This window comes from Leopardus geoffroyi, chromosome E3 (assembly GCF_018350155.1).
Source record: "Leopardus geoffroyi isolate Oge1 chromosome E3, O.geoffroyi_Oge1_pat1.0, whole genome shotgun sequence".
In the NCBI taxonomy this organism is placed as follows: Eukaryota; Metazoa; Chordata; class Mammalia; order Carnivora; family Felidae; genus Leopardus; species Leopardus geoffroyi.
In genome coordinates, this window is record NC_059340.1 from 37605575 (window position 1) to 37632003 (window position 26429).

Below are 26429 nucleotides of genomic sequence, written 5' to 3' on the forward strand. Positions count from 1 at the left end.
TATATGAGGTCTTCTGTGTAACTGATGGGAGTAGTCAACGAGACTATTCACAATTATTTGGTTCACGTTCCAGGCACATGGAAGTTGGCATAACCATGTGATCTATTTTGTCCAGTGAAATATGAGCAGAAGTAACTTATGTCACTACCAGGTGGAAGAATTAAGACACTGTTATTTGCCACATTACTGTCCCCCTGCAATGGTGATCAAGCAGACAAATACAGATGGAGCTTTCATCAGCCTGGGTCCCTAAGTGACTAGAATGGACAGACCACCCCCACAGTACCCAGACACACATTGGACATGCAAGTGACTAAGAATAAACCTTGTTGCACTGCACAACTGAGATTTAGGGATTGTTGTTACAGCAGCATAACCCAAACCAAACTAATACATTGCCCTACCTAGGTCTTCTTACCAAAAGCAAAAGCATTTTTAAAGTTAATGACATTATAAATAAAAAAGCAAATATCAACATAATCTGCACTTTGTCAGGCTAACAGACCCCACAAAGCCAACAGCCATAAGTTAAGAGAAACAAATCATTAAATTGAAAACATAACTGTCAAAAGAGGCACAACTGACTAATTTAGTGATTGGTGATGAACATCAGGCAAGACACAGATGTTGTCCCATCATCATTTATTGTATGCCTAATTGCACATAACGTCTGACTAAGAAAAACACAAAGTGTTCAAGCTCATTGTCTGTAGTTCAAAGAAGTCACTCTCCATTAATTTATCTGTACAATATGGATTTATTGAGCAATTCTCATGTCTCAGGTACTATGCTGGGTGTTGGCAATTCAATGATGAGCAAGGTCTGGCCTTGCCCTTGAGGAACATGGGTTACTGTGGGACACAAAAATAAAAAAGTGATTTAAAAAAACATAAAATGAAAAAAATAAGAAAGTCCATGAAGTGAGAAGCAAGAGGCTGAGGTGGAGAACAACAGGAAGTCCACTTCATAAAGGGGGTCAGGAAAGACTTCTCTGTGGAGACAGCATTTAAGCTAAGACATAAAGGATGACAGCCTACTTTGGGGAAAAGCCAAGGAAAATCATTCCCAGAGATGAGCAGGTCCTAAGACAGGAAGAGGCTTGTTGGGTTCGAAAACCAAAAGGAAACTAGGGTGACAGAAGCAGAGGAGACAAACAGGTGGGAGACAGGAAAGCAGTGGAAAAGTGGGAAGGAGGCTCAAGTTCTCAATTTTATGCTCCAAGCAATGGGAATCCAAAACACGAATCCTAAGATCACTTTAGATGCTGCCAGGTGGGATATGGATTGCTGAGGGCTCTTGGCAGGAGCAGGAAGACCAGTTAGGAGGCTGCTGCCAGAGCCCAGCTGAGATATGGTGGTGTCCTAGACTAAGAAAGGAACAATAAAGATGGAGAGAATGGACAACTTGAGATAAAGTTTAGAATCACAGGACTTAATGATGGGGGGAAAAGGCAAAAGAAAACAATGCCTAGCTTACTGCTTTAAATATCTGGGAAGATGGTGATGTCATTTAAGGAATGGAAGAGGCTCAGATTGGGTGCAAGGAAGGAAAAGGATGAAAAGCAAGAGTGTGGTTTTGGTGACTTTGGATGTGTTAAATGTGAGATGTCAATTTTGTTGACAAGTGGGAAAAAAAAAAAAAAAGAAAGAAAAACACTGAATGTGTAAGTCTCGTGTTCAAAGTAGAAGTCTGAGCCAGAGCTAGACATTTGGGAGTCAACAGCCCAAAAATGGCAGGTAAAGCTATGGGAATGGTTGGGCTCCTCTAGTGAGAAAGTCTAAGGAGAGCAGAGAAGTATGTCAAGACTAGGCTGTGAGAACAGCCAACATTTAAATGGTGATATTGCTGGATGAACAAAGACCTAATTAAATGCCATCCCCTACCTCCCAATCCTTGCATTACATTAAGAGGGGGCTCAGCCTCTGTGTATTTCCAAGGAACCCCTAGGTGTCTCTCTCTTCTGAGACCTTTTCCAAAATCCTCCTTTTATGTTTAGTGAAAGGGGGTTCTCAAAATACTTGCTTTTTCTTCCCCCATCCAGCCTAAGCAAAAACTTTTAACTATGAGAGGAAGAAAGAAGCTTTAGTATCTGTTCTGCACTGCTAATTCCATCAAAGATTTCTCATTATTCATGCCTGGCAGTCTAATTTTCTTCTTTCGCCTCTCCCAGCACAGTCAGAGCCTTAATTATTGACCTTTTCACTCTCCTACCACCACCTCTTCCCCTCATCTCAGTTCTCAGGGAGTTCTGCTCACAAGATTATCTGCTGGATCCTCATCTGGGTATAGAGGTTGTTTCCCGTGGATGAGTGTCCCCTTCAAATCTCTATCAGAAAAGTCAGAGATCTCTGTGCAACAAATATTAAACTCAAGCTGAACAGATCATGCTTCCGGTTTCTTTCCTTCCAGCCTGTGGATTAACAGGTTTACAACCTTTACTAAGAAGGTCACCAAATGTTCACAAGGTTGGAGTTCCCAAGGGTAATAGTACGCCAGCTCTCGTTCTCCTGCTCAGAATGCAGCATGAAACAGTATTACATGGCCGCATTTGCAGAACGATCCATCTTGTTCTAGGGGCCACATTTTAAGAGAGATGGACAAACTAACAGGTACTCAGAAAACGGTTACTACAATGAGGAAGAAAACTGAAACCACACCAAGTAAGCAGGGGTCAAAAGACTTAGGGATGTTCAGGCTGAAGAGAATATTCTGGTAAAGGGGCCAGGAAACTACGGTTCATAGGCCAAATCCAGACCGATGTGTGTTTTTGTAAATAACATGTTACTGGAACTCAGTTACATCCATTTATTTATGTATTGTCTGGCTGCTTTTCATGTTTTTCATGCTAGTGGCAGAATTAAGTAGTTGTGACAGAGACCATAAGACCTGCACAGTCTAAAATATTTACTATCTGGCTCATTACAGAAAAAGTGTCCCAACCCAGATCTGGAAAAGGAAGGGAATGGGCAGGGGGAGAGAAGCGCAAATATGGTTGCATTCAAACATCTGCTGTAAGTAAAAGGAATTCAATTTGCTCGGTGTGGTCCAAGGAGGTCAAATGAGGGGTGAGAGACTGAAGGTACAGACAAAGGATCAGTTGAGTATGAGGACAAACTCTCCAACAGGCATAGAATCCACCCCAGAATGCCTCTCTGGAGTAATGAAGATGATACTGGTAGAAGTCTGCATGTGGCAAGTGCACTGTGTCCCCTAGAAGCACACAGGTTTAGATGGAGATTTTGTTAAAGGAAGCATGCAAACTGAAGGGGTTTTGAAAGGCAGAGTGAGACTGGAGAAAAGGCTCCGGCCAGAGAGAGCAGAGAGGAGAAATTATAGGGAGGAAGGACAAAGTGATGTGGCCACATAGCAAGGAAATTCACAAAAGTTCCGTTCTTTGGTTTAATTTTTTCTTTCATTTTATTTATTTTAGAGACAGAGAGAGCATGAGTAGGGGAGGGACAAAGGGAGGAGAGATATACCCAAGCAGGCTCCATGCGTAGCACAGAGCCTGATGTGGGGCTCGATCCCACAACCCTAGGATCATGACCTGAACTGAAATCAAGAGTGGGACACTCAACCGAGCCACCCAGGCATCCCCAGTTCTTCAGTTTAATTTTCAGTTAAAGCAGTATTTTGTAAATGTTTCTGAGGTTGCATTTGTGGAAATTTAGAGGAGAGTGGTGGCATTTGTCTTAAAGAAATAGTACATTAGCCCCCAGAGACCTAGGTCCACTCCAGAAGAACCAACCCTTCTGGGTATGTCACAGACACTGGGAGGTCATTCTGATCCTGATAACCCTGAAGCCGTGTGAGTCTGAAAACATGACCTAAGAATAACACCAGCACTTATTTCAACATGTGGCATGAATCTGGCTGAAGTGAAGCCACAAGAATACGTTTTTAAAAATTTTTCTTTCATGTAAAATCCTTCCTCGGAATTTGTAAGGCTCAACTACATGGAGATATTTCCAGGAGGTAAAACAATTTTTGAGTTTTGAGATTTCCCTGAGATGGTCCAAACCTGTGAAAATTTCACAGAAGCTGCCCAAACCCACAGAATGTACAACACCAGGAATGAACTATAATATAAACTATGAACTTTGGGTGACTGTGATGTGTTCAAATGTAACAAATGTCTCACTCTTGTGGGGGATGTTGATAATAGGGGAGGCTGTGCATGTGTGGCGGCATGGGGTATGTGGGAAATCTCTGTGTCTTCTCAATTTTGCTGCGAACCTGAAACTGCTCTAAAAATTTAAGTCTTTAAAAAATGTTCACAGAGGTTTCAAGCAAGAGGACATTGAGGAAATAAGTCAGTTCTGGGTTGAATCCTATGAACTCATGGGTTTTCAGCAGATGGGAAATGCAGATCCTACATGCTCATCCCCTCATGAGCTATTCCTACTGCACCGAAAACTAAGTAGCTTTAAGCCACATCAGCTCATTATTTCTCATGATTCTGTGAGCTGGCCAGTCTTTCCCTCTGCTTGTTTCACCTGGGCTCACTTGTGTGGCTGCATGCAGCTTGAGGCCCAGCTGGGCTGGAAGGCTGACAATGGCCTCACACAATGCCTGGCAGATGATGCTGGCTATTGGCCAGGGAACTTGGTTTTCCTCCACATGGCCACTTATCCTCTAGAGCCCCTCTCCACACGGCCCCTTGAGCAGGACAGGCAAGGCTTCTTTAGTGCTGGCTTGCAGGAGAGCAAAAATAAGGGAAGCTACAGGGCTTGCAAGACCTAGAACCAGAAGTCAGAGACCATCATCTCAGCCACGATCTCTTGGTCAAAGCAAGTCATAGGCCAGTCTAAGTTCAAAAGAAAGGAAATGACTCCACTTTTTTTTTTTTTTCCAAGTAGGCTCCATACTGGGTGTGGACTTGAGCTCATGACCCTGAGATCAGGACCTGAGCTGAGATTAAGAGTTGGATGCTTGGGGCGCCTGGGTGGCGCAGTCAGTTAAGCGTCCGACTTCAGCCAGGTCACGATCTCGCGGTCCGTGAGTTCGAGCCCCGCGTCAGGCTCTGGGCTGATGGCTCAGAGCCTGGAGCCTGTTTCCGATTCTGTGTCTCCCTCTCTCTCTGCCCCTCCCCCGTTCACGCTCTGTCTCTCTCTGTCCCAAAAATAAATAAACGTTGAAAAAAAAATTTTTTTAAGAGTTGGATGCTCAACCAACTGAGCCATCCAGGTGCCCTGTTGACTCCACTTACTAATGGAAAGGTTTGCAATCACATTGCAAAAGAGCATTTGTGGCATGTTGGACTCATGTTTGGAAATCACCTACCATACACATACATACACACACACACACACACACACACACACACACACACACACACCCCTTTATATGCAACCCTCCCTTGAGGTGCATCCACTGCCAGCCAGAATCTAAACCTGACAGTACTCAATGGCAGAAAGAAACTAGAGTGTCCTACATGCCAGTTCTCTTCTTGCTTAATTTTGGCCTCATCATAAGCAGTGCCTAACATGGTTTACATCTCTTGAGAAACACTTTAATTGATCTTTGGATCTATCAATAAGAACTTGAACCCATAGCAACAGCCTGTGCATAGGAAATGTTCAGCTCATATAGGTTTTTCCTTTCTAGGGAATCATCCTGAGAGGACCACAATGAAACTTGATATTCAAAAAGTTTAAGTCCCAGTAATTACTGGGTTTAACAGGATGCATCTCCTAATCCTTTCCTTTCATCACAAACATGTAGCTTTTTCATCCTACCACTCCTCTCTTCTACTGAGACTTGTACCTCTTCCTACTTCAGCCATGTAGCTCTAGTGAAGGCTGCCATGAGCTTACATGGCCCTGCCCCCTGGTCACAGTTGATTGGTCCAGGGATGGGCATCTAACCCAAGTAGGCCGATCAGAGTTCTTCCCTTGGATTATTTTTCCTAACTGGAACTGGAATATAGTCATCTTCTGTGATGACAGGAATTCTGGAATGAGGAAATACAGGAGATTTTGTGGTCATATTCCTCACCTTATGGAGAAAACCAGTCCTGAATGAAAGAAAATTAAGGTGATACGCAAAGGCAGACACAGAGATAGAAAGAGAAATCTGGTGGTATGTGACTACCTGCTTGTGAAACTCAGCTGAATCCCTGCCTTTCTGCAGGATGATTTCAGTGACATGGGAAATCATTCCCTAAAAAACCCATAGCAGAGGCCATGCCCATAGCATATTCGTACTCATCATTCTAGCACTACATGTACCCAAGACTGAAACACCCCATGTTGGCCCCCTTCCCTTCCTTGAATCACTTCCCCATTCCCCTAGTGGTGCTTCCTGGGATTATCTCTCAAATAAATTCTTGTACCCCCATCCTTGTTTCAGGGTCTGCTCCAGGGTGAAACCAGACTCAAACATGGTCCCTCTTCTTACCTAGACTAATAATATATGGGTTTTTGCCACTTTCAACCAAGAGTTCTATCTATTACCTCCTTCTGGGATAATTCCCAAAATGTGTTTGGAATTCCCCATCTCCACTCCATTAACTATGTCATAAATATACAGATTTCTTTAAAAAGTTTAATGATATTCTTATAACTTCACAAAGTTTAATGGTATCCTTAGGTTTGACACAACACCCTGAAATTTTATAAAAGTTTCCATAACTGATATATGAACCATTCAAAAGACAGTAAGAGCCAGAGATGGCTCTACTGGACTTGCAAGGAAGTATGGCACAATCAAGAGGGCATGGCTGGAAGATGCTTCTGGAACTGTGGGACCCTCAAGCCTGCATGCCTCAGAGCTGAATACTAGGAAGCTTGAAAACATACTGGCAAGAAGAGATTTACTCTCTCCTCTATATTTCATCCTCCACCCCATTCAAAGTGCTCAATAAATATTTGATAAACAAGTGATGGATTTATGCCTTTCAAACCAGAACTTACCAAAGAGAAAACAAGACACTGCTATAACCATAAGCATCATATTGACCATAATGAGATTTTTCTCTAGTCAACTACCTCCACCAAATTCTGCTGATTACACCAAATGTGGCACTTCAGGGATGTTTCAGTGGACATGGCAGACTGTTTGTTGCATTATTGAAAGCTATTTTTTCTGTGCTTTCAGAATACAGAGATGCATACAGATTGTCCCAAAAAGGGCCTAAGTGATTACAATTATACAATTGTATACAATTCTCAAAGGGCCAAACCACTTACTACATGTATTCTAATTCCCTTGGAGAATCTACACACCAAGACTCAATATTCTCTCCTTGCACAGTCCCAATTCTGGGATCAACAGCAATTCTCCTCTGGGTCCGGCTTTCTCAGAGTAGCATACATTGTTCATTGCCACCAAGGGTATCCAGGGACACAAACTAAAGATAATAATGCTTTACTGTCCCTCAATCATCTGTCCCTGCCACATGTGGAAAGGAACGCCAAGTCCAGTTTGTCCAAGCACAAAATAGCATCATTGGCATCATCAGATCAGATAACAAAATTTTTAGTGGCAATTTATCATCATGCTACAAGTAACCAACATCTGTTGAGCACTTACATTGTTAGGGACCAACATAAGTACTTTACCTGCCGTATTAGCCACGATACACTGGTTATGCCACAGCAACAAATTAACCCCCAAAATCTCAATGGCTTGGCAACAAAGGTTGACGTCCCACACTCCATGTGCACCATAGGTTGGCTGGGAAATATGCTCCATAGGGTCACTCAGAGACCCAGAATTATGGGAAGCCTAACACCTCAACACAAGACTTCCAGTTAATGGGGTGGCAGAGGATAAAAGAACGGGATGGTCAGGCACCAGCTCTAGACACCTTCAGGCTGGAAGTCATGCATGTGGCTTCCACTCATAGTACATTGGTTATAATTCCAAGGGGGCTGGGAAATGAGGGGGAGAAGATGGATAGCCCATGAGCAATAAGCATTCCTACCAATGTACAGTATCTCATCAAAGTCCCACAAACTTAGAAAATACATCATTATTCCTTTTTACAGAGAAGAAAACAGAAATAACAGGGAAGTTAAGGGACTTGTGCCAAGGTGTCACAGACAGTAAGTGGCAGAGTCAAGATATGAACCCAAACTTCAAAACACACTCAACCTGGAAAACTTCAAAACACACTCAACCACAATGCTGCACACTCATCACAAAATTCTATGGAAATCCCTCAAATAGCAAAACACCACGCTAATTAATAGGAGAAGCCAAGTTATGCAAATACACAATGGAGCTCCTCCAACACACCACCTCTTCACCCCAAAGATTCAACCTAAGCAAATACCTGGAACAGAATTCCAGGCAATTTCAGCAAGGGGTAAATGAGTCATTGATGTGGGGTCTGATATCCAGCCTTCAGTCCCCCATGTCAAGATAAAAATCTTCCAAAAACTTCCCCTAAATACCAGAGCAGACCTTCAACTCCTGTCACAGAAAAACCCATTGGTGACATCTTTACACAATGCAAAGATCTTTCTAAAAGAGCAAAGGTAAATGTCATCCATATACCTACAGGAAGAGGTCAGAAGCAGATGCTGTCATATCCAGAGGGATGGCTGAGCGATGGTTCTTCCAACAGGTTAATTCCACCCAGCCTGCAAAACTCAAATCTAGCACTACCTCCTCCAAGGAACCCTCCCCTACCCAGCTTCTCCAGGTTGGGACCCTCTATCTCTGCTCCCACATCACTTCCCATGCACACCTCCAGCAAGGCCCTTCCATTGCATGTAATACTTGTCTGCCTGTCCCCTGGACTCTGAGCCACCCACAGGCAACCTCTGCATCTATTTTTCTGTGTCTCTTACCCCTAGGATAGAATATGTGCTCAACAAATGTGGGGTGTGGGGCGCCTGGATGGCTCAGTCAGTTAAGTGGCTGACTTCAGCTCATGGTTCATGAGTTTGAGTCCCACATCAGGCTCTATGCTACAGCTCAGAACTTGGAGCCTGAAGCCTGCTTCTGCTTCTGTCTCTTTCTTTGCCCCTCCCCACCCTCCAAAAATAAATAAAATAAACATTAAAAAATAGTACGCTTTAAAAAAAAGAATAGTATACAAAGCAATTTGTTCCCTTGGGAAATTTAATACACCCCTCCCATGCCCAGCAAACATGTAGCCAAGTATAAAAACTGAAGTTCCAGCCTCACATCTGCTGTAGTACCTTGAAGTGGTTCCATAGTCTCTCTGAACTATTTATGCAGCAGATAATAAGTAAAAACCACCTGATAGATATGTTGTAAAAATTCAGTGGAAAGCAGAGGGTATTCAAACAAATATTCATAGTAGCACTATTCACAATAGCCAGAAGGTGCAAACAACCCCAATGTCAATCAGCTGGTGAGTGGATGTATAAAAAGTGGCATATCCATACAGTAGAACACTAATAAGCCATGAATAGAATGAAATGTTGATGCATATCACAACATGGATGAACCGTGAAAACATCATGCTCAGTGAGAGAAGCCAAACACAAAAGGTCACATACTTTACGATTCCATGTATGAAATGTCCAGGCGAGGCAAATTCAGACAAAGAGCAGATTAGTAGTTGCCAAAGACTAAGCAAGGTAAAAATGAGGAGTGACTGCTAATGGGTATAGGATTTCCTTTTGATGGGATGAAAAAGTTCTGTAATTAGATAGAGATAATAGCTTTACAACATTGTGAATGCACCAAATGTCACTGAATTTGTACACTTTCAAATGGTTAAAATGGTGTTATCCTATGTGTATTTAGCCACAGTATTCTTTTTTTATTTCTTATGGGGCATTTCCAACTAATAACCTACCTAGGATTTTTTTTAGTTAAATGGAATAGATAATGTATATACAGTTCCTAGTCCTCACAAGCCCTCAATCCATGGTGGCTGCGTTTGTAGTCATAATTCACAATAATTTGTTCTCCCTATAAAAACAGAATATACTGAGCAAAGGAAAGCACCAATCTAATTTGTTCCCCAAATCTTCACAATAGCGGAATTGATATAAAAGTCCAAAATATTTCACATGGTTTGACTTATTTTTATCATGGTAACATATGCATGACATAAAATTTACCATTTTTACCATTTTACGGTGTACAGTTCAGTGGCATTGAATGCATTCACAAGGTTGTACCACCATCACCACCATCCATTTCCAGAACTTTCCATCACGTAAAACATGACATCTTGTTACATTCCAGGTGTTTTGATCCACGGCGGAGCTCAGGCAGAATTATCAATTTGGACTTTGTTCAATCGCAGATAAAAAAGGGAGAAAATGGGAGCCGGCCCACAAACTCTGTGATGTTGGTGCTCGCAGCATGACAGGGTTTGGGGTCCTCACGCTGCTGCTGCCCGTCCTGCTGGGCTGGGCCAGCTGCCACCCTGTCCCTGGAAGGAAGAACTTCAACAAGCTGCTGCTGATCTCCTTCGATGGCTTCCGCTGGAACTATGACCAGGATGTGGACACCCCCAACATGGACCGCCTGGCCCAGGAGGGCGTGAAGGCCAAGTACCTCACACCACCCTTCGTGACAATGACGTCCCCGTCTCACTTCACCACCATCTCAGGTAAGCTCCACTCTGCAGCCAATTTGCCAATGCTAGTGGAAGCCCCAGTGTCTGTCATTCCCTGAGATACAGCCCATTCTCAACCAGCTCTTGGGAGACGGAGGCAGTTCATGCAAATGGAAGAAGCACTAGCTAAGAATATTCTGGTTTCTAGAACCCCACTGCTACAGAGTCCCAGTCTGCAGACAGAATCAGGACCACACAGCTGCAGCCTCCCTAGCCCCTGCTCCCTGTTCCCCAGACCCACCCACCCTGCCCCTTGCCTTACACACAGTGGCTGGTGATCTTTTCCAAAAGTAAATTATTAGGGGCGCCTGGGTGACTCAGTCATTCAAGCATCTGACTTCAGCTCAAGTCATGATCTCGCAGTTCATGAGTTCGAGCCCCACATGGGTCTCTGTACTGATGGCTCAGAGCCTAGAGCCTGCTTCAGATTCCCTGTGTGTGTGTGTGTGTGTGTGTGTGTGTGTGCCCCTCCCCCACTCATGCTCCGTCTCTCTCTCTCTCCCTCTCTCTCTCTCTCTCTCTAAGATAAACATTTAAAAAAATAATGATTTGAAAAAACAAAAGTAAATTATTAAAAGAACTTTATAAAAATAGTAAAACATTAAAGTTTAAAGAGCTCAATTAGATTAGAGGATTCCCTGGCTTATTACTGAAGAGTTGGAGGGACACCAATACTCTTTGAAGAGAATTCAAATTTTGTCTCTCTGTGGCCCAGAAAGTCCCCATGACCTGGCCCCTGATCCACTCTCTCCTATCTTCTCTTATTTCTCTTTCCCTTACACGGTTCTTTCCAGATCACAAAGGTCACCTGCCTGTGCCTCCACCCAGTCCCCACCTGTCTTAGTACCTTTGCCCTTGCCAGTCTCCCCAGCTTACCTAGAACGTGTAGCCCAAGAGGAGTACACAACATTAGACAAGAAAAGATACTAACAGATCTCATTACAACTAGGAAAGTCACTGAGAAGGAAGAGAAGAGTTTCTCCAGAAGAGAGCAAGGGCAAATTGACTTGAAATTGGAAACAGGAAAAGGCTCTCTGAGATGGAGCAGTTGAACTGAGAACTGAAAGAGAGTACAGGAGACAAGAGGAAGGAAAAGCATTCAGGCATAGGGAAGAGCATGTTCCAGGTGTCTGTGATAGGGAGGAATGTGGTCATTCCATAATCCCAAATACCAAAATGCAAAGGATTCCACGATAGTAAGAATAACATCAGCTTCCTTTTCTCCAACATGGGCCTGAAGCCAGGCATGTGCTAGGTGCTTAGGCTTCAATGTCTCCAATACAATAATACTGCAAAGCAAGTGTTGTCCTCATTCCACAGATGAGAAAATGAAGGCTCAGAGAGGCCAAATAACTCATCAGTCACTTGGCCAAGAAATGGGCAAGGAAGAAGCCAGGCCTGGAACCAGGGTGTCCCTGGCCACAAGGAACTGGTTCTGCCCAGCTCTGAGCCTGGAATCCACAGACCCCTCTTGTGGGGTATGGAATGGTGCCTGGCAGTATGGGCCTCACCCCTATCCAGAAAACCACGCCCTTGGGGTCCAAGGCAGCTCTGGGAGCCTCTGAAATGATACACAAACTGCTAGTACCTTTTTCGGGGAGAGGGTTTTATCGCTTCCATCAGACTCTCAAAGGGGCCCTTGAATCAGAAACTTAAAAAATAAAGCTGAACAACCACTCAGAGGGAGATTTTCCTACATGTAAACTCTTTGAGAGGCAAGTCATTTGGGAACTATTAGTGCCAGGAAGCAGGAACTAAATAGCCCTTTTCTGGAGAAAGAGAATGCTACTTCCCAGTGGCATTAACTTTGTAACACTTAAAAGACCTCCCATGGGCAGATTCTGGGTCCCTGAACACTGAGAATATGATGGGCACAAAATATTATAAGGCATGTCCACCTTTTATTTATTCCCAGAAGATTCTTGATGAGAAGATATAAACAGTGAGAGCAAATTTTAAAAATTATAAAATTACTGCACCTCCTCGTCTACTTTCATTGCCAGTGGGAAATGGAATTGGGTACAGCTTCAATGGAGGGTAATTTGGCAACACCCAATACAATCAGAATTGCACAAATTTTCTTATTTGGCAATTCCACTTGTAGGACTTTATCCAACAGATATATATCTGCTGGGTGGAAAATGATGCATGATGTACATGCAAAGTTATTCATTGCATTGGCATTTGTAACCACAAGAAAACAGAAACAACCTAACTATTCACCCAGAGGGGAATGGCTAAATAAAATACCAGACACCCATTGAATGGCATAGTCTGTTACCTTCAAAAGAAAAATGAGGAAGTTCTTTGTGTCCTGATAGGAAGCTATCTCCAAAATGGATTCAGTGACAAAAGCAAGATGCAAAGAATGTGTGTAGCATGAATATATGTGTTCATATAATATGGATGTGTATATATATATGCATACAATTACTTGTAGATGCATAGAGGAAATCTGGATAAATACACAAGAAACTGGCGATACTGGTTCCTCCAAGGAGGGCACAGGGTAGGAGACTGGATTGTACCCCCTGTATAATTTTTAGATCTTGGACCATGTGAAATGTATTGCCTATAAATAACAAAGCATTGTATACAAAATAATCTTTTTAATTCACCCACTGTGGAAAAAAACATGTTCCTTTGAACCCTCTTATTTATAACTAGACCTGCCATTTATTGAGCAGGTGAACATTCACTCTGCTTCAACTATAAAACAGGTTTTTCAACATCAGCTCTATTGACATTTGGGACTAGATCATTCTCTGTGCTGGGGTTGGAGGGGCGATATCCGGTGCACTGTGGAATGCTGAGCAGCATCCCTGGTCTGTACACCCACCTGATATCAGGAGCACCCCTCCTCCCGATATGACAACCTAAAACGTCTCCAGACATTGCCCAATGTCTGCTGTGGGAGCAAATTGGCCCCAGCTGAAAACCCCTGCCTTGAATGGTTGAACCTGCTTATGAATAGGCCAAGCAGGTACCGTGATCATCAGATCTTTCAATAATTTTAACGGTGATATGAAGTCAGGACAGTTACCCTCTTTACAGGGCAGAGATATCTGAGGCTCAAAGATGTACAAATCTTTTCTGGGGCAGAGGCAGGATTCAAACTCAGTCCTGGATGGTTCCAGACACTGGCTCCTCAATCCCTACCCTCCAGCATGACTACAGCCCGTCAGTGTCTTTGATTCTAAGTAATCTTTCCAAACCCCTCTGAATGTTGTCCATCCCCAGAGCTTCCAGGAAACGAGTATATATCCTGGATATGTTGTATTAATGAAACAGAGACCACCCCAGACCCAGCAAAACCCCCAGCATTTGTCTTCATGAGCTGAGCTCAAGCCGACCTCTGTCTGACTCCAGTGTGCGCAAGAATTATCCGTAATAGAAAAAATAATGGTTAAAATGTGTGCTGACAGCGCCCAAAGACCTCATCAGATTCTAGGGTACAGGCCTGACACAAACTATGATAAAGGGGGCTCTCCTAGCTCAACGACTAATTAACTTGTGTCCTTACGAACACCTCTGGGCAATTTAACATAGAAGAGAGGTGATGAGGAAGAGCCTGTTGCACTGCTTCACATCCTAGCTCCAACACAGGCTCAGGTCTGAGAAGCCATGTGGCCACCTCCCTGAGCTTCCTAGACAGAGTACAAGGAGCAGGGGCCAGGTGGTCCCAGGACAGGAGAAGCCATGCCCCAGGCACAAGGACCCATGAGCAAGCTTCCCTAAGACAGCTGACTCAGCTGCCCAAGGTCAGAACCCTGGGCCCCCCAGAGAATCTGCTGCCCAGATATGGGCAGCAGGGCCTCCTCATACCTGGGGGCTGTCAGATGTGTGAGTATCTCAGCCCTCACCCCAGAACCAGAGTCACATGACCTTCATCAGTTTTCCCTGCTGCTGGTAAAGAAAGTCCTCCTGGAGAGTTTTTAAGGGGGCTTCCAACGTATTCATTCTTCCACTCAACAATTATTTTAGCATCTCTGTTGGGCCTGGCAGTGGGAACAATGGCCAACTATACACTTAAGTGACTCCAAGGTCTTGCCACTTCCTAGGACTTGTCCCAAGACACAGGCTCATGTCCCCTCTGTTTCCAGATCCCACAAATCTATTCAGGTGTTGTTTCCTTTTCTCTGCAGCTCTGCCAGGGAGAAAGATGAAGAGCCCCTTTCTTGTGGATCCTTCTGCCTCTGTGTTTCCTTTCACTGACAGCTCGGGGAATCAGACAGAGAGATGTGTTCTCACTTGCCTGTGTCCCCCCCATAAGCCTTTTTCTGCACCACAGCTCCTCCATGGCTACCATAAGGGGCAGAGCTTAAGAGGAATACCCACTTCCCATGCTTTCTCCAATAGCATCCTCTCCTTGAAGCAGGAAGGGCAGAAGTCCTGAGCAAAAGACTCAAGGAAAGAAGATTTCTTAAAAACTGGCTACTAATTCAAAATATCCAACTTCATCACCTCTACACTCAAAAAAATCTTTGCATCTTTACAAAGAATGTAAATTTTTCCTCCAAGTACAGGCTTCCCCAGAACCATCTACAAGACGGGGAAGTAGAGCCCCTGTCTAGGATTTAAGCTCCCAAGTGCAAAGCAAGCCTTGGCTCTGGAGGAAACATTCTCCCTCCAGCTCCCCAAAGACGGGCACTGGGTAGGCCTGCACATTAATCAATCTCATCCCCTCCCCCAGTGAATGGGCCATTACTTCCTCCAACATAGTTTTCTTCTTCCCACCTGGCCTCATAACCCCCACCCCCAAACTCCATGCCACACACACACACACACACACACACACACACACACACACACAGGGGAATTTGGCCACAGGACCTGGAAGTTTCTTAAAATAGAATGATGTATTACTTTTCTGTGGCTGCAGAACAAATTACCACAAACTTAACAGTTTAGAACAACACCCATGTATTATCTCTCAGTATCCATGGGAAAGGAGTCAGCACCAGTGAGCTGGAGCCTCTGCTCAGTGTCTCACAAAGTCACAATCAAGGTGTCAGCTAGGATGGGGTCCCAAGCTCTCATGGCTGTTAGAAGAATCCATTTCCCTGAAACTGTAGAATTCATGGCAACTTGCTCCTTTGAGGCCACAGGAGAGGGTCTCTCTGCTCTAGATCCTATTTTAAGAGCTCACCTAATAAAGTCAGACCCACGCTGGATAATCTCCCTCTTGATTAACTCAAAATGAACTGATGAGGATTCAAAGGATCTGCAAAATCTCAACTTTTCCATGGTCTGTTGGTTAGAAGCAAGCCACAGGTCTCACCTATGTTCAAGGGAAAAGAATTATACCAGGCATATATATCAGGGGACAAGAACCTTGAGAACCATTTTGGAATTCTGCCTAGCACAAACAGGTCCCTGATGGGGCTTAGATAAACAGGAGGTGAGCATCAGTCTTTGTGTAAAGGCAAAAGTTAACAGGATCATGCCCCAGAGTGAAGCTCCAGAAAGCCCGCAGAATTATGGCTAACCCCTGAACCCAAGGGTTGATGTCAGAGGGGCAATAAATGTCCATGGAGGCTGGGCTGTCCAATCATAGTGTGTCACCACATCAGTATTAGACTTTCTGTTGCTTAGGCAAAAATGAGGAGGAGGAGGACAAAGAGGAGGAGGAGAAGAAGTTGGGGGAGAATTATTAATTGAAAGTATTTATAGTCATTTCCTAGGGCTGCCATAACAAAGTACCACAGTTTACTCAACAGTACTGGGCAGTTTAAAGCAACAGAAAATTATGAAGTGCCTGGTTGGCTCAGTTGGTAGAACATGTGACTCTCCACCTCAGGATTGTGAGTTCAAGCCCCATGTTGGGTGTAGAGATTGCTTAAAGATTTTTTTTAATCTTACAAAAAAAAACAGAAATTTATTGTTTCACACTTGTGGAGTCCAGAAGTTGGAAATCAAAGTGTTAATGGAGCTGTATGCCCTCTCAAATCCACAGGGAATCCTTCCTGTCTCTTCCTCACTTCTTGTAGTTTGTTGGCAATCTCTGGCAGTCATTGGCTTGTAGATGCCACAGTCCCATCCTCCATCCAATCCACAGAATTTTCCCTGTGTCTCTGTTTTCACATAGTCATCTTCTTATAAGGGAACAAGTCATTTGGATTAGGGGCCCACCCCACTGCAGCATGACCTCATCTCTGTAGTGGACCTATTTCCAAATAAGGTCCCATTCTGAGCATCTAAGCTTAGGACTTCAACATCTTTTTTGAGAAACAGTTCAACCGATAACTGTACCATAAGACATAATTAGTTGATAACTACAGGCATTAGTAATCCAGATCCTCATATTATGTCATCACAATGATCTATCTCCCTCCTTTTCCCTCTCCCTCTCTGTCTCTCTCTAAGAGTGACCACAAAATTCCCAAGACTGGCTCTCAATGGACCAATTTACTTCTCAGAACCAATCGCTATGGCCCGGGGGAGAGTGGAACAATGCTGAACACCCAAACTGAGACTACGTGTCCACCCCCAGTTTGGGGTTAAGGGGGTGGCAAGCCTCACACAAACCAGGTGGACTGCAAGTCAGGGGCTGGTGGGTTCCCAGTGGAAAGTCAAGGACTGTTATCACAGAAAAGACCAACAGAGGAAGAACTGGCAGGAAGTGCTGAGGTCTACCACGCCAGCCTGGGGCTGACGATGTAGGGATGGGGGTGTACAGTCCAGTGGCCCAGTACTCAGTCCCAAGAAATCACAGCCTCAGCTATGGGGCACCCCGTGGACACAGTACCCACACCTGCAAACAGCCACATCCCAGCATGGTCCCCCCAGTCTCCCTGAACTGTCCCAATTCCCCTCAGATCTCACTGAAATGAAAAGCCATTCTCTGAGGGTTAGAAGCTCATTCTGCTAGTTTAAATCACCCAATTCCTTCTCCCTCTCCAGAAGCCTGTACTTACTGCTCCATCACTGGTAATGACAGTGAACATTTCTGCAATCTCAGTTTTTATTGCAAAGTGATTGAAGACCAGGGAGAATAAGTTATGCTGCTGAAACTAAGGAAATCCCGCCAAGCAAGTGGTGGGTGGATAGGAAGTCTTATGGCAGCAGCATATATTTTCTCCCCCAAGGAACCTACTGAAAATAAGAAGCTATCACCACCATGTTTCAGACAAAGGCTATAGAAAATTTAAGCTGTGATATTATAATTTAACAATTTTAAATCTAGTCAAATAGATATGGATCAGAGGTGAAAGGGGGATGCTCGTAAGGAGATGATGGTGGAGGATAATAACAGTGAGGTCCTCTCTGCTCTTCATTTCCTCCTTTCTTGGAAGGACACTCGATGGTAGGCTCAAGGTCCCTACCAGTCAGAAATTAAGCTTCTCCCAATTCCAGAACCCCGCCAGAACAACTCCAAAATCAGAACCACCACTTGTAACCATGTAGACGGTGTACAGCACAATTCTGGGAAGAGCTGTCTTCATGAATGCTATGTGGGTGGTGCCCCCTGGAGGTGGGCAGGGCACAGTTTGCATAAATGATCAGTTACTTACATTCTATCCCAAAATCAACCTATAAGAGGTAAAAAGTCCTCATAGATGTCGTAACCAGTCATGAATCCACCTCTCCTTCTGCCTGAGACAAGAGCAAAAGAAGCATGGCCAAATGTATTTAGATGATCTTCAAGACTAGAGCAGGGTTCTCAATGTCCCACCACTGACATTTTAGGCCAAATCACTCTTTGTCTTTGGGGAGGTTGTCTTGTGTGTTGTAGAATGCTTAGAAGCATCCCTGGCTTCTACTCACTAGATGCTAGCAACATCCCTCCCCTCTCCCAGTTGTGACAACCGAAAATGTCTCCAGACATTGCCAAATGTTCCTTGGGGGGCAAAATCACCCCCTACTTGAGAACCCTTGAACTAGAGGTATAATACACAAATCACATATAAATCAGGGGGCCAAAGGTCACCCATGTGACACTCTATCCAGTGAAAAAAAATAGAGTCTGAAAGGGGTAAAAGAGGTAGGGAAAGGAAAAGGAAATTAAATCCCTGCTGCTGGTTAACAGTACAAACCCAGCAGATGTTGTTGGAAACCTAGTTAGAAGATGTAAACCTTTTAATCAGCTCCCATCCTTCTCCTCCAGAAACCACTCTCCACTGAAAAAGTCCTGGAAGTCAACAAAGCCCCAAACACAGATGAAACAAAGCAAAGAAAACCACAGATAGAGACAGAAAAGACGTGCTTCCAACACTAATCATTTCCACAAGGAACGAAAAGTGGAGAAATAAGAAAATATTTCTTATTATTAAGAACATAAATAAGAAAAGAAAATAATTGAAAATAAGGAAGGCTTGGGGCGCCTGGGTGGTGCAGTCGGTTAAGCGTCCGACTTCAGCCAGGTCACGATCTCGCGGTCCGTGAGTTCGAGCCCTGCGTCAGGCTCTGGGCTGATGGCTCAGAGCCTGGAGCCTGTTTCCGATTCTGTGTCTCCCTCTCTCTCTGCCCCTCCCCCATTCATGCTCTGTCTCTCTCTGTCCCAAAAATAAATAAACATAGAAAAAAAAAAAAAAAAGAAAATAAGGAAGGCTGGAAAACCAGGGTATTCCCTAACTTTTCAGTACACTAATTTCTAAAATTAGTATAGAAAAAGCAGAGAAAATTGCACAAGGAACCCCCTATACCCATCACCGAACTGTAAGAATTTTTCCACATTTTGCCAATCTTGTTCCATCGTCTCCACTCAGTGGACTTTTCTTTCTTCTTTTCTGCCTGCCTGCCTTTCTTTCTGGAAACTTTTTTTTTAATGTTTATTTTTTGAGAGAGAGAGAGAGAGAGAGAGAGCACGAGTGCGCGCATGCTCAAGTGGGGGAGGGGCAAAGGGAGAGGAGGACAAAGGATCTGAAGCAGGCTCTGCACTGACAGCAGTGAGCCCCATGCGGGGCTCAAACTCATAAACCATGAGATCATGACCTGAGCTGAAGTTCGATGCTCAAGTGACTGAGCCACCCAGGCACATCATGGAATCTTTTTTTTTTAAGTTTATTCATTTATTTTGAGATGGAGCATGAACAATGGAGGGGGGCAGAGAGGGAAGGAGAGAAGAGAATCCCAAGCAGTTTCGGCACTGTCAGCACAGAGCCCAATGCAGGTTATGTGAGATCATGACCCAAGCTGAAGTCAGACACCTAACCGACTGAGCCACCCAGGTGTCCCCTTTCTGGAACCTTGTAAAACAAATTCCAGACATTATGCCATGTCATCTATAACACATCAGTGTAAATTTCTAACCAAAGATTTTGATTTGGTTTTGTTTTTATGTAACCTCCACACCATAATTAACATGAAGAAAGTAGGACTCTTCCAGGTGGAGAAAAGATCTAATTGCCACCTTAGAGATTCTCCTATTAGTGCTTCTCAAATTTGAATATGTATATGAATCACCTGGGGATCTGGTTAAAATGCAGATTCCAGTTCAAAGGATCTGAGGTGGGGCCATTCCAAGAAGCTCCCAAGTAATGCTGATGCTTCAGGTCTATGGATTACACATGAGAACATGTCAGCCCAAAACACCACAGCAACTGAGAAAAAAAATCATGACTGCTCTGGATTCCAAGGTCTTGAGTGAGAAAAGCTGGAACCACTTGAGGGTAACAGCACAGGTGTATTAGTTTCCTATGGCTGCTGTAACAAAGTACCATAAGCTGGGTGGCTTAAAGCAACTGAAAGTCCAGAGACCAGAAGCTCAAAATAAAGTTATCAGTGGGCCATGCTCCCTCCAGAGGTTCAAGGGGAGAATCTTTCCCTCCCACTTTGTCTTCTAGTGGCTACCAGCATTCCTTGATTTGTAGCCACATCATTCCAATATCTGCCTCCATGATCATGTTGTCTCCTTTCTCCTTTTCCGTCTGCGTCCTCTCCTCTTCTGCCTCTTGTAAGGATATTTGTCTTTGGATTTAAAGTCAACATGGATAATCCAGGATCATCTCATGTCAAAATCCTTAATTACAACTATGAAGACCTAGTTTCCAAATAAGGCAACATTCACAGGTTCTGAGAATAAGAATATGGACATATAAATGGGGGGAGCGGGGGCGGGGGGGGTTGCCAGTGGGCACCATTCAGTCCACTATAGTGGTAAGAGGAGAAAATAAAGTGAGAAAAAAAAATACAGCGGAGAGATCCCATTTCCGTGACAGTGGCTAGTAAGGCAGGTCAAGGGTAGAACTGTGTGTTAATAGAGTTTCCAGATGGAACTCAAGAAGCCGTCTGCTTCCAGCTACTCAAAGAGAGAACGTTTCTGCTTTTGACAGCAGATTAAAGGAAGAGGTATAGAGTGTGAAAGACCATTCTCTGTTGGCCTAGTTCCTAAGGAATCGTGCCTCTGCCTTAGGGCCATTCTCAAGTCTTGTTCAAGGATAAAATGATTTATTGATGGCCATAATTAAAAAGCAATGTCAAAAAGAAGCAGCATCAGCATTTTTCATTCGCACTTACACATGAGCAAGAGTGGTTTAGTAAAATGGGCATGCTAGGGTTTTATATTCTCTGTCCAGACAAGGGCTGCCATCATGAGTGCTAGTGTTGGGGACAAGCCTCAGTTCTATAGCAGGAATTGATAAGGTTTTAAATTTTGATTGGTTCACCTGTTCTCATTTCAAGTACTTTTGTTATGGGTCCAGTGTATTATCAATGGGTGGTACCCTGGGTGTGTAAACTTGGGTGAGTGTGGTTTTCAGCATCAGTGGAGGCTGCTTTCCCATCAGTGTCTTGGCTGTGGTTCTAAATGAGCTTGTTAGCTTGAGAAAGGAATATTGGGTGGATTTAAGGTGGTTAGTTGACCTGATTTGGCAACCATTCTTCCTGACTTCATACTAGCTGGTTAACAAGACATTTTCTTCTTTGGTTTTGGGAATGTGAACTTAATGAATCACAAATTGGGAGGAAAATGAAGATATGCTTATAGTTTATATGGTAGATTAGTTTAAAGGAATTAGTGAATAACACAAGCAGTTTCTCAGCATTAAAGTGTGTCTACACCCAGATGGACTATCTGTAAATATACACTGTTCCACCTGAAAATTAGTAGATAGGAACAGAGCAAATGTTTGGGGGGGCGGGGAGAGGAATGCCCTTATTGAGTTATTAAGTTATGGCATGGTTTATTTTTTTTTTTTTTTTAATTTTTTTTTTCAATGTTTATTTATTTTTGGGACAGAGAGAGACAGAGCATGAACGGGGGAGGGGCAGAGAGAGAGGGAGACACAGAATCTGAAACAGGCTCCAGGCTCTGAGCCATCAGCCCAGAGCCCGACGCGGGGCTTGAACTCACGGACCGAGAGATCGTGACCTGGCTGAAGTCGGACGCTTAACCGACTGCGCCACCCAGGCGCCCCTGGCATGGTTTATTTTAATCCCACTAAAATATCTTTTATCCCAAATTGACTTTGGATTAAATCAGGTTCTGCTTCCTACTTGTTCAGAGCATACCTGGCCATCTGCAAATGGGGCAGAAGAGGGAGTTTTTTCAATTAAACTCAACAAACATTTGTTGAATGCCTACTAAGGGTAAAGCCCTATGCTTTGTGCCAGGTTGATACCAAAATAAATGAGCACAGCCCTACTCTTAGGAAGCTTTTAAACTAATGGAGAAAACATACTTATAGATAATCACCTGAAATTCAAGAGGAAATGAGATGGATGCTGAATGCAAAGTATAAGCAGGATGGAATGGCATTAATGCCATGTGTGCCCAGTTCCAATGACACTCCCTGACAGCCAACGGCAATACTGCACAGATACCCATTTCTTGTATGATCTGAAGGCCCATGAAGGTTTGAGCCTTGGCAGATCTAATAGGTCTACAGTCTACGTCTGGTCTAGTCCTAACCTTAGGAGTGGTTTTCATCCATCACAAGCCAAGGAATAGCCTAAAACACTGGCAAAAACTGAAAAAATTGCAGGTTCTAGAGCAGGGCTTCTGCTCTAGAACAATAAGCCAGTCACAACAATTTTGTTGTTTGTTATTGTTCACAACAATAAGCCTGTCGTGAACCATCTCGATCATTTTGTCATTATAATCAAAAAAGGAAAGATTTTCAGCAGTCTTACCGGGTAGACGCCTGACCCTATCTTAGTTCAAACTATGGAACTAAACTCTCAAGCCATCTAACAATGGCCAAAATAGTGATCTGTCCACAACAACAGAACAGAACAGTGCTCACTTCTTTCCCAAGGCATATCATGTAAGTTTAGGTCATTAACAAATAAGAACTAGGCAAACTTGAGCTACCTAATCCTTGAAGGGAGGGAACTGACAATGGTTACAACTCGAGCAGGGTATTATAAAACCACCACTATCTACTTCTGCCCAAGCAGTGAACTGCTTAGTTTTAATAGTTAAAAATCATGGCAAATACAGCTGACACTTGAACAACATGGGGGTTAGTAGTGGTGAACCCACACACAGTCAAAAGCCCACATAGAACTTTTGAATCCCCAAAAACTTAAAAACTAATAACCTAATATTTACCAGAAGCCTTACTGATAACTTAGTAAATTAACACATATTTTATATGTTATTTGTATTATAATCTATATTCTCACAATAAAAGAAAATGTTGTTAAGAAGGTCATAAGGAGGGGCGCCTGGGTGGCTCAGTCGGTTAAACAGCCGACTTCGGCTCAGGTCATGATCTCACGGTCCGTGAGTTCGAGCCCCGCGTCAGGCTCTGTGCTGACAGCTCAGAGCCTGGAGCCTGTTTCAGATTCTGTGTCTCCCTCTCTCTGACCCTCCCCTGTTCATGCTCTGTCTCTCCCTGTCTCAAAAATAAATAAAACTTTAAAAAAATTTTTTAGGAAGGTCATAATGAAGAGAAAATACATTTATAGTACTGTACTGTATTTGTCAAAAACAATCTGGCATGTAAATGGACCTGCACAATGCAAGCCCATGTTGCTCAAGGGTGGACTGCATTTACTCTCACCTGCCACCAGGCTCCAGTGTCACCTCCTCTGTGCAGCCTTCCGTGATACCCTCTTTTCTGTGTTCCCACTGCACTTTGTTCAGCATCTATTGGAGCACTGATCTCCAGCTATGTCAGGGAACAACAGCTGTAAAATACAGAAATCCTTTCACACTAGCTCAAGGGAAAGAAACACCTTGCAAGACTCTAACAGGCAAACTTGGGCAAGGGAACCAAATGAGGGATAATTAGGAAAAATGGAAAACAGAGTTAGAGAAACCAGATCCCACTTTTCTGGCTCTCAGAATCCCAGTGGTCCCTATTTTTTTTATTTATTTTTTTCAACATAATTCATTGTCAAGTTGGCTAACATACAGTGTGTACAGTGTGCTCTTGGTTTTTGGGGATAGATTCTCATGATTCATTACTTACACACAACACCCAGTGCTCATCCCAACAAGTGCCCTCCTCAATGCCCATCCCCTATTTACCCCTCTCCCCTGCCCCCCCATCAACCCTATCCAAAATCTGTAAAGAACTTACCAAATTCAACACCCGAAAAACAAATCACCCAGTGAAGAAATGGGCAGAAGACATGAACAGCCACTTTTCCAAAGAAGACATCCAGAAACCCAGTGCTCCTTCTAATCAGCCCCAGGAACTCTCTTATCTCTACTTCTCTCACTCACAACCAGCTTTCTCTTTTTGCTCATGACCTATCATGGTAGGCTACTGGGAGCCCACCACCAGCTGATTAGTTACTGCATCTCTTCGTTTAAGTCTTGAGAGAGAATTGGGTTTCTCGCCAGCCAACTGAATGTAGGGAGGAGACATCACATGGTACAAATATGGTACCTAGACCTGCCTCTCGGCAGGGCCTGTAAGTTGGGGAATCCTAAGAGTGAGTGACTGTGAGCATTGCAGGCACCCCCAGAACATGCTCTCTTATTAACTCTCTCCCCTGGTCCCTAGATTATGAACACCATGGGACAATGGAGGATAGTACTTGGGTCAAAATGTTTGAAGGGGAGGGTTTGGATCAAATGCTGGATTTGATGGTTCTCTAAATTCACCTTGCAAGTATTTGAGAAATAAATAAATGTCAGTTTCTGAGAATCAAGAGAAAGGAGTCGAATCTAGCTGGGTTCATTCCCACACCTGAAATGCTCGGCTGGGAGAATTTACCCGCATCTTGCCATAACATGTATGGTGTGGGAGTATGCATTGTACCCTGATTAAAGCATAATTAGCAAGCAGCAGGAATCACGCTCTCTGAGAGAGCTCATCCTACTTCCTGTTTAACTTGCATAATTACCCACATCACAGACACTGAAATGACATGGATAATAGACTCTCAGAATGGATAAAGCCAGAGAGGACCTTGGAAATCATTAATCCTCTCATTTTATGAAGGTGGAAAATGAAGCCCAAGGGAAGAACAAGTGCTTTCAAGAGCCAAGACCAAACCCAGGTGTCCCACTCCTGAAAGCAGCCCTGCTTCTGTAGCATCATACTGCAGTGGGGGCAGCATCACCCAACCCAAGTGAAACCAGTTCCTTTGCAGCTACTGGAACTCCAGGCATGGCCAACACTGTTACCTTCACACAGCTTTCCCAGCCCAGTCCCTGATTGTCTCCAGAGTACAAAATGCAATTTTAGTAAAACTGATTGCTGCTCCCTACAGCTGTTCATTTCTTAGCTTTCCCCCCACCTCCCCGTCTTGTTCTGCCCACATTCCAGAACAGGGCCTTAACCATGATAAAAGGCTTGAGCAGCAGGAAGGAGGAACCGAAGGGGCAATGGAAATTCCTGCTGGGTCATTAGTGGTTCCCAGCCACTGGCTGGATTTAGAACATACCTTTAAGTGTCAGGGTGGAAATAACACAAACACCATGAAGACAGTTCCCTTTTTGCAATTACTGGGACTAGCCATGCCACAAAATGGAAGGGTCATGCTCCCTGAACTCATTTTAGATTAGTTGTTTGAAACTTGGGTAACATCTCTTTGAGGGGAAAAGGGATTCTATGATGGGTTCCCAGGCTAGTCTATTTAACTGATACTATAATTGACCTCTTGGTCCCAGAGCCTGGAAACCAGAATCATTAAGGTCCAGGGAGGGGAAGTTTCCATGTCCATGGTGTCCTTTGCTTCCTCCTATCCCTCCTCCAAATACTCCCAATGTCTCTGAGCCCCCAAGCTTCCCCAGATACTGGAATACTCCAGGTTTTGACAGCTGCCAAGCCTTCCCTTTGGTCTCTCAGGGAAGCTGCTATCAACCCAGATTTTGGAGTAATGGGTAATCTGCTAGAACTAATCCACATACATATGTGAATGACTAACGGTCCCTGAACCAGTGGCTCTGACGTGTCAGTTGGCTTATGAAAATGCAAACTCGCAGACCCAACCCTAGATGTGTGGATTGAGCAAGGGCTAGATTGGAGAACAGAGAATTTGTGTTTTTTAACAGTAGTTCAACTGATTCTCATGTTGGTGGTATAGATACCATGGATAAATACTAGAACAGGTGAAGTGGCAGGCATTTATAATTCCATGGTGATTTGCTCTTTACTGGGCAGGAAGAGTCACAAAGAACAGAATCCAGGATTTGCAGGTGAAAAAGATAAAGACAAAAGCAAGCTACTACCTGGGTGAATTATCTCTGTGCTTCCATTTCATCTGCTGTGATATGACATGGCTCAGCCATGAGAAAACTTGGACACTACAACAAGGAGAGGATTTGTTGTAGATTTCAAAAAAGGACAAGTTCTTGTCTGTTTGGCCCCCACGTACCCATAACAAAGTACCCTCACTTGTGGTATTCAACCCCCCGCGTGACATACAGTATCACGGAGAGATTAAAAGCCCAGGTTGTAATGCTCAACACCATAAGTCATTCAGTAAATGCACAGCAAACCCAATGAGATACCCCTGCACATCCACTCGGTTGACCAAA

General features: G+C 43.8%; 1 protein-coding gene across 1 annotated transcript in view; it reads left to right on the plus strand.

The window, feature by feature from the left end:
* Positions 1-10227: 10227 nt before the first annotated feature.
* LOC123589271 (ectonucleotide pyrophosphatase/phosphodiesterase family member 7-like) overlaps positions 10228-26429 on the plus strand; it is a 31915-nt gene continuing 15713 nt past the window's right edge. The window contains exon 1 of the mRNA XM_045461149.1: positions 10228-10543. Coding sequence (XP_045317105.1) covers positions 10294-10543 — 250 coding nt within the window. The 5' untranslated portion in view covers positions 10228-10293. The remainder of the gene's footprint in view (positions 10544-26429) is intronic.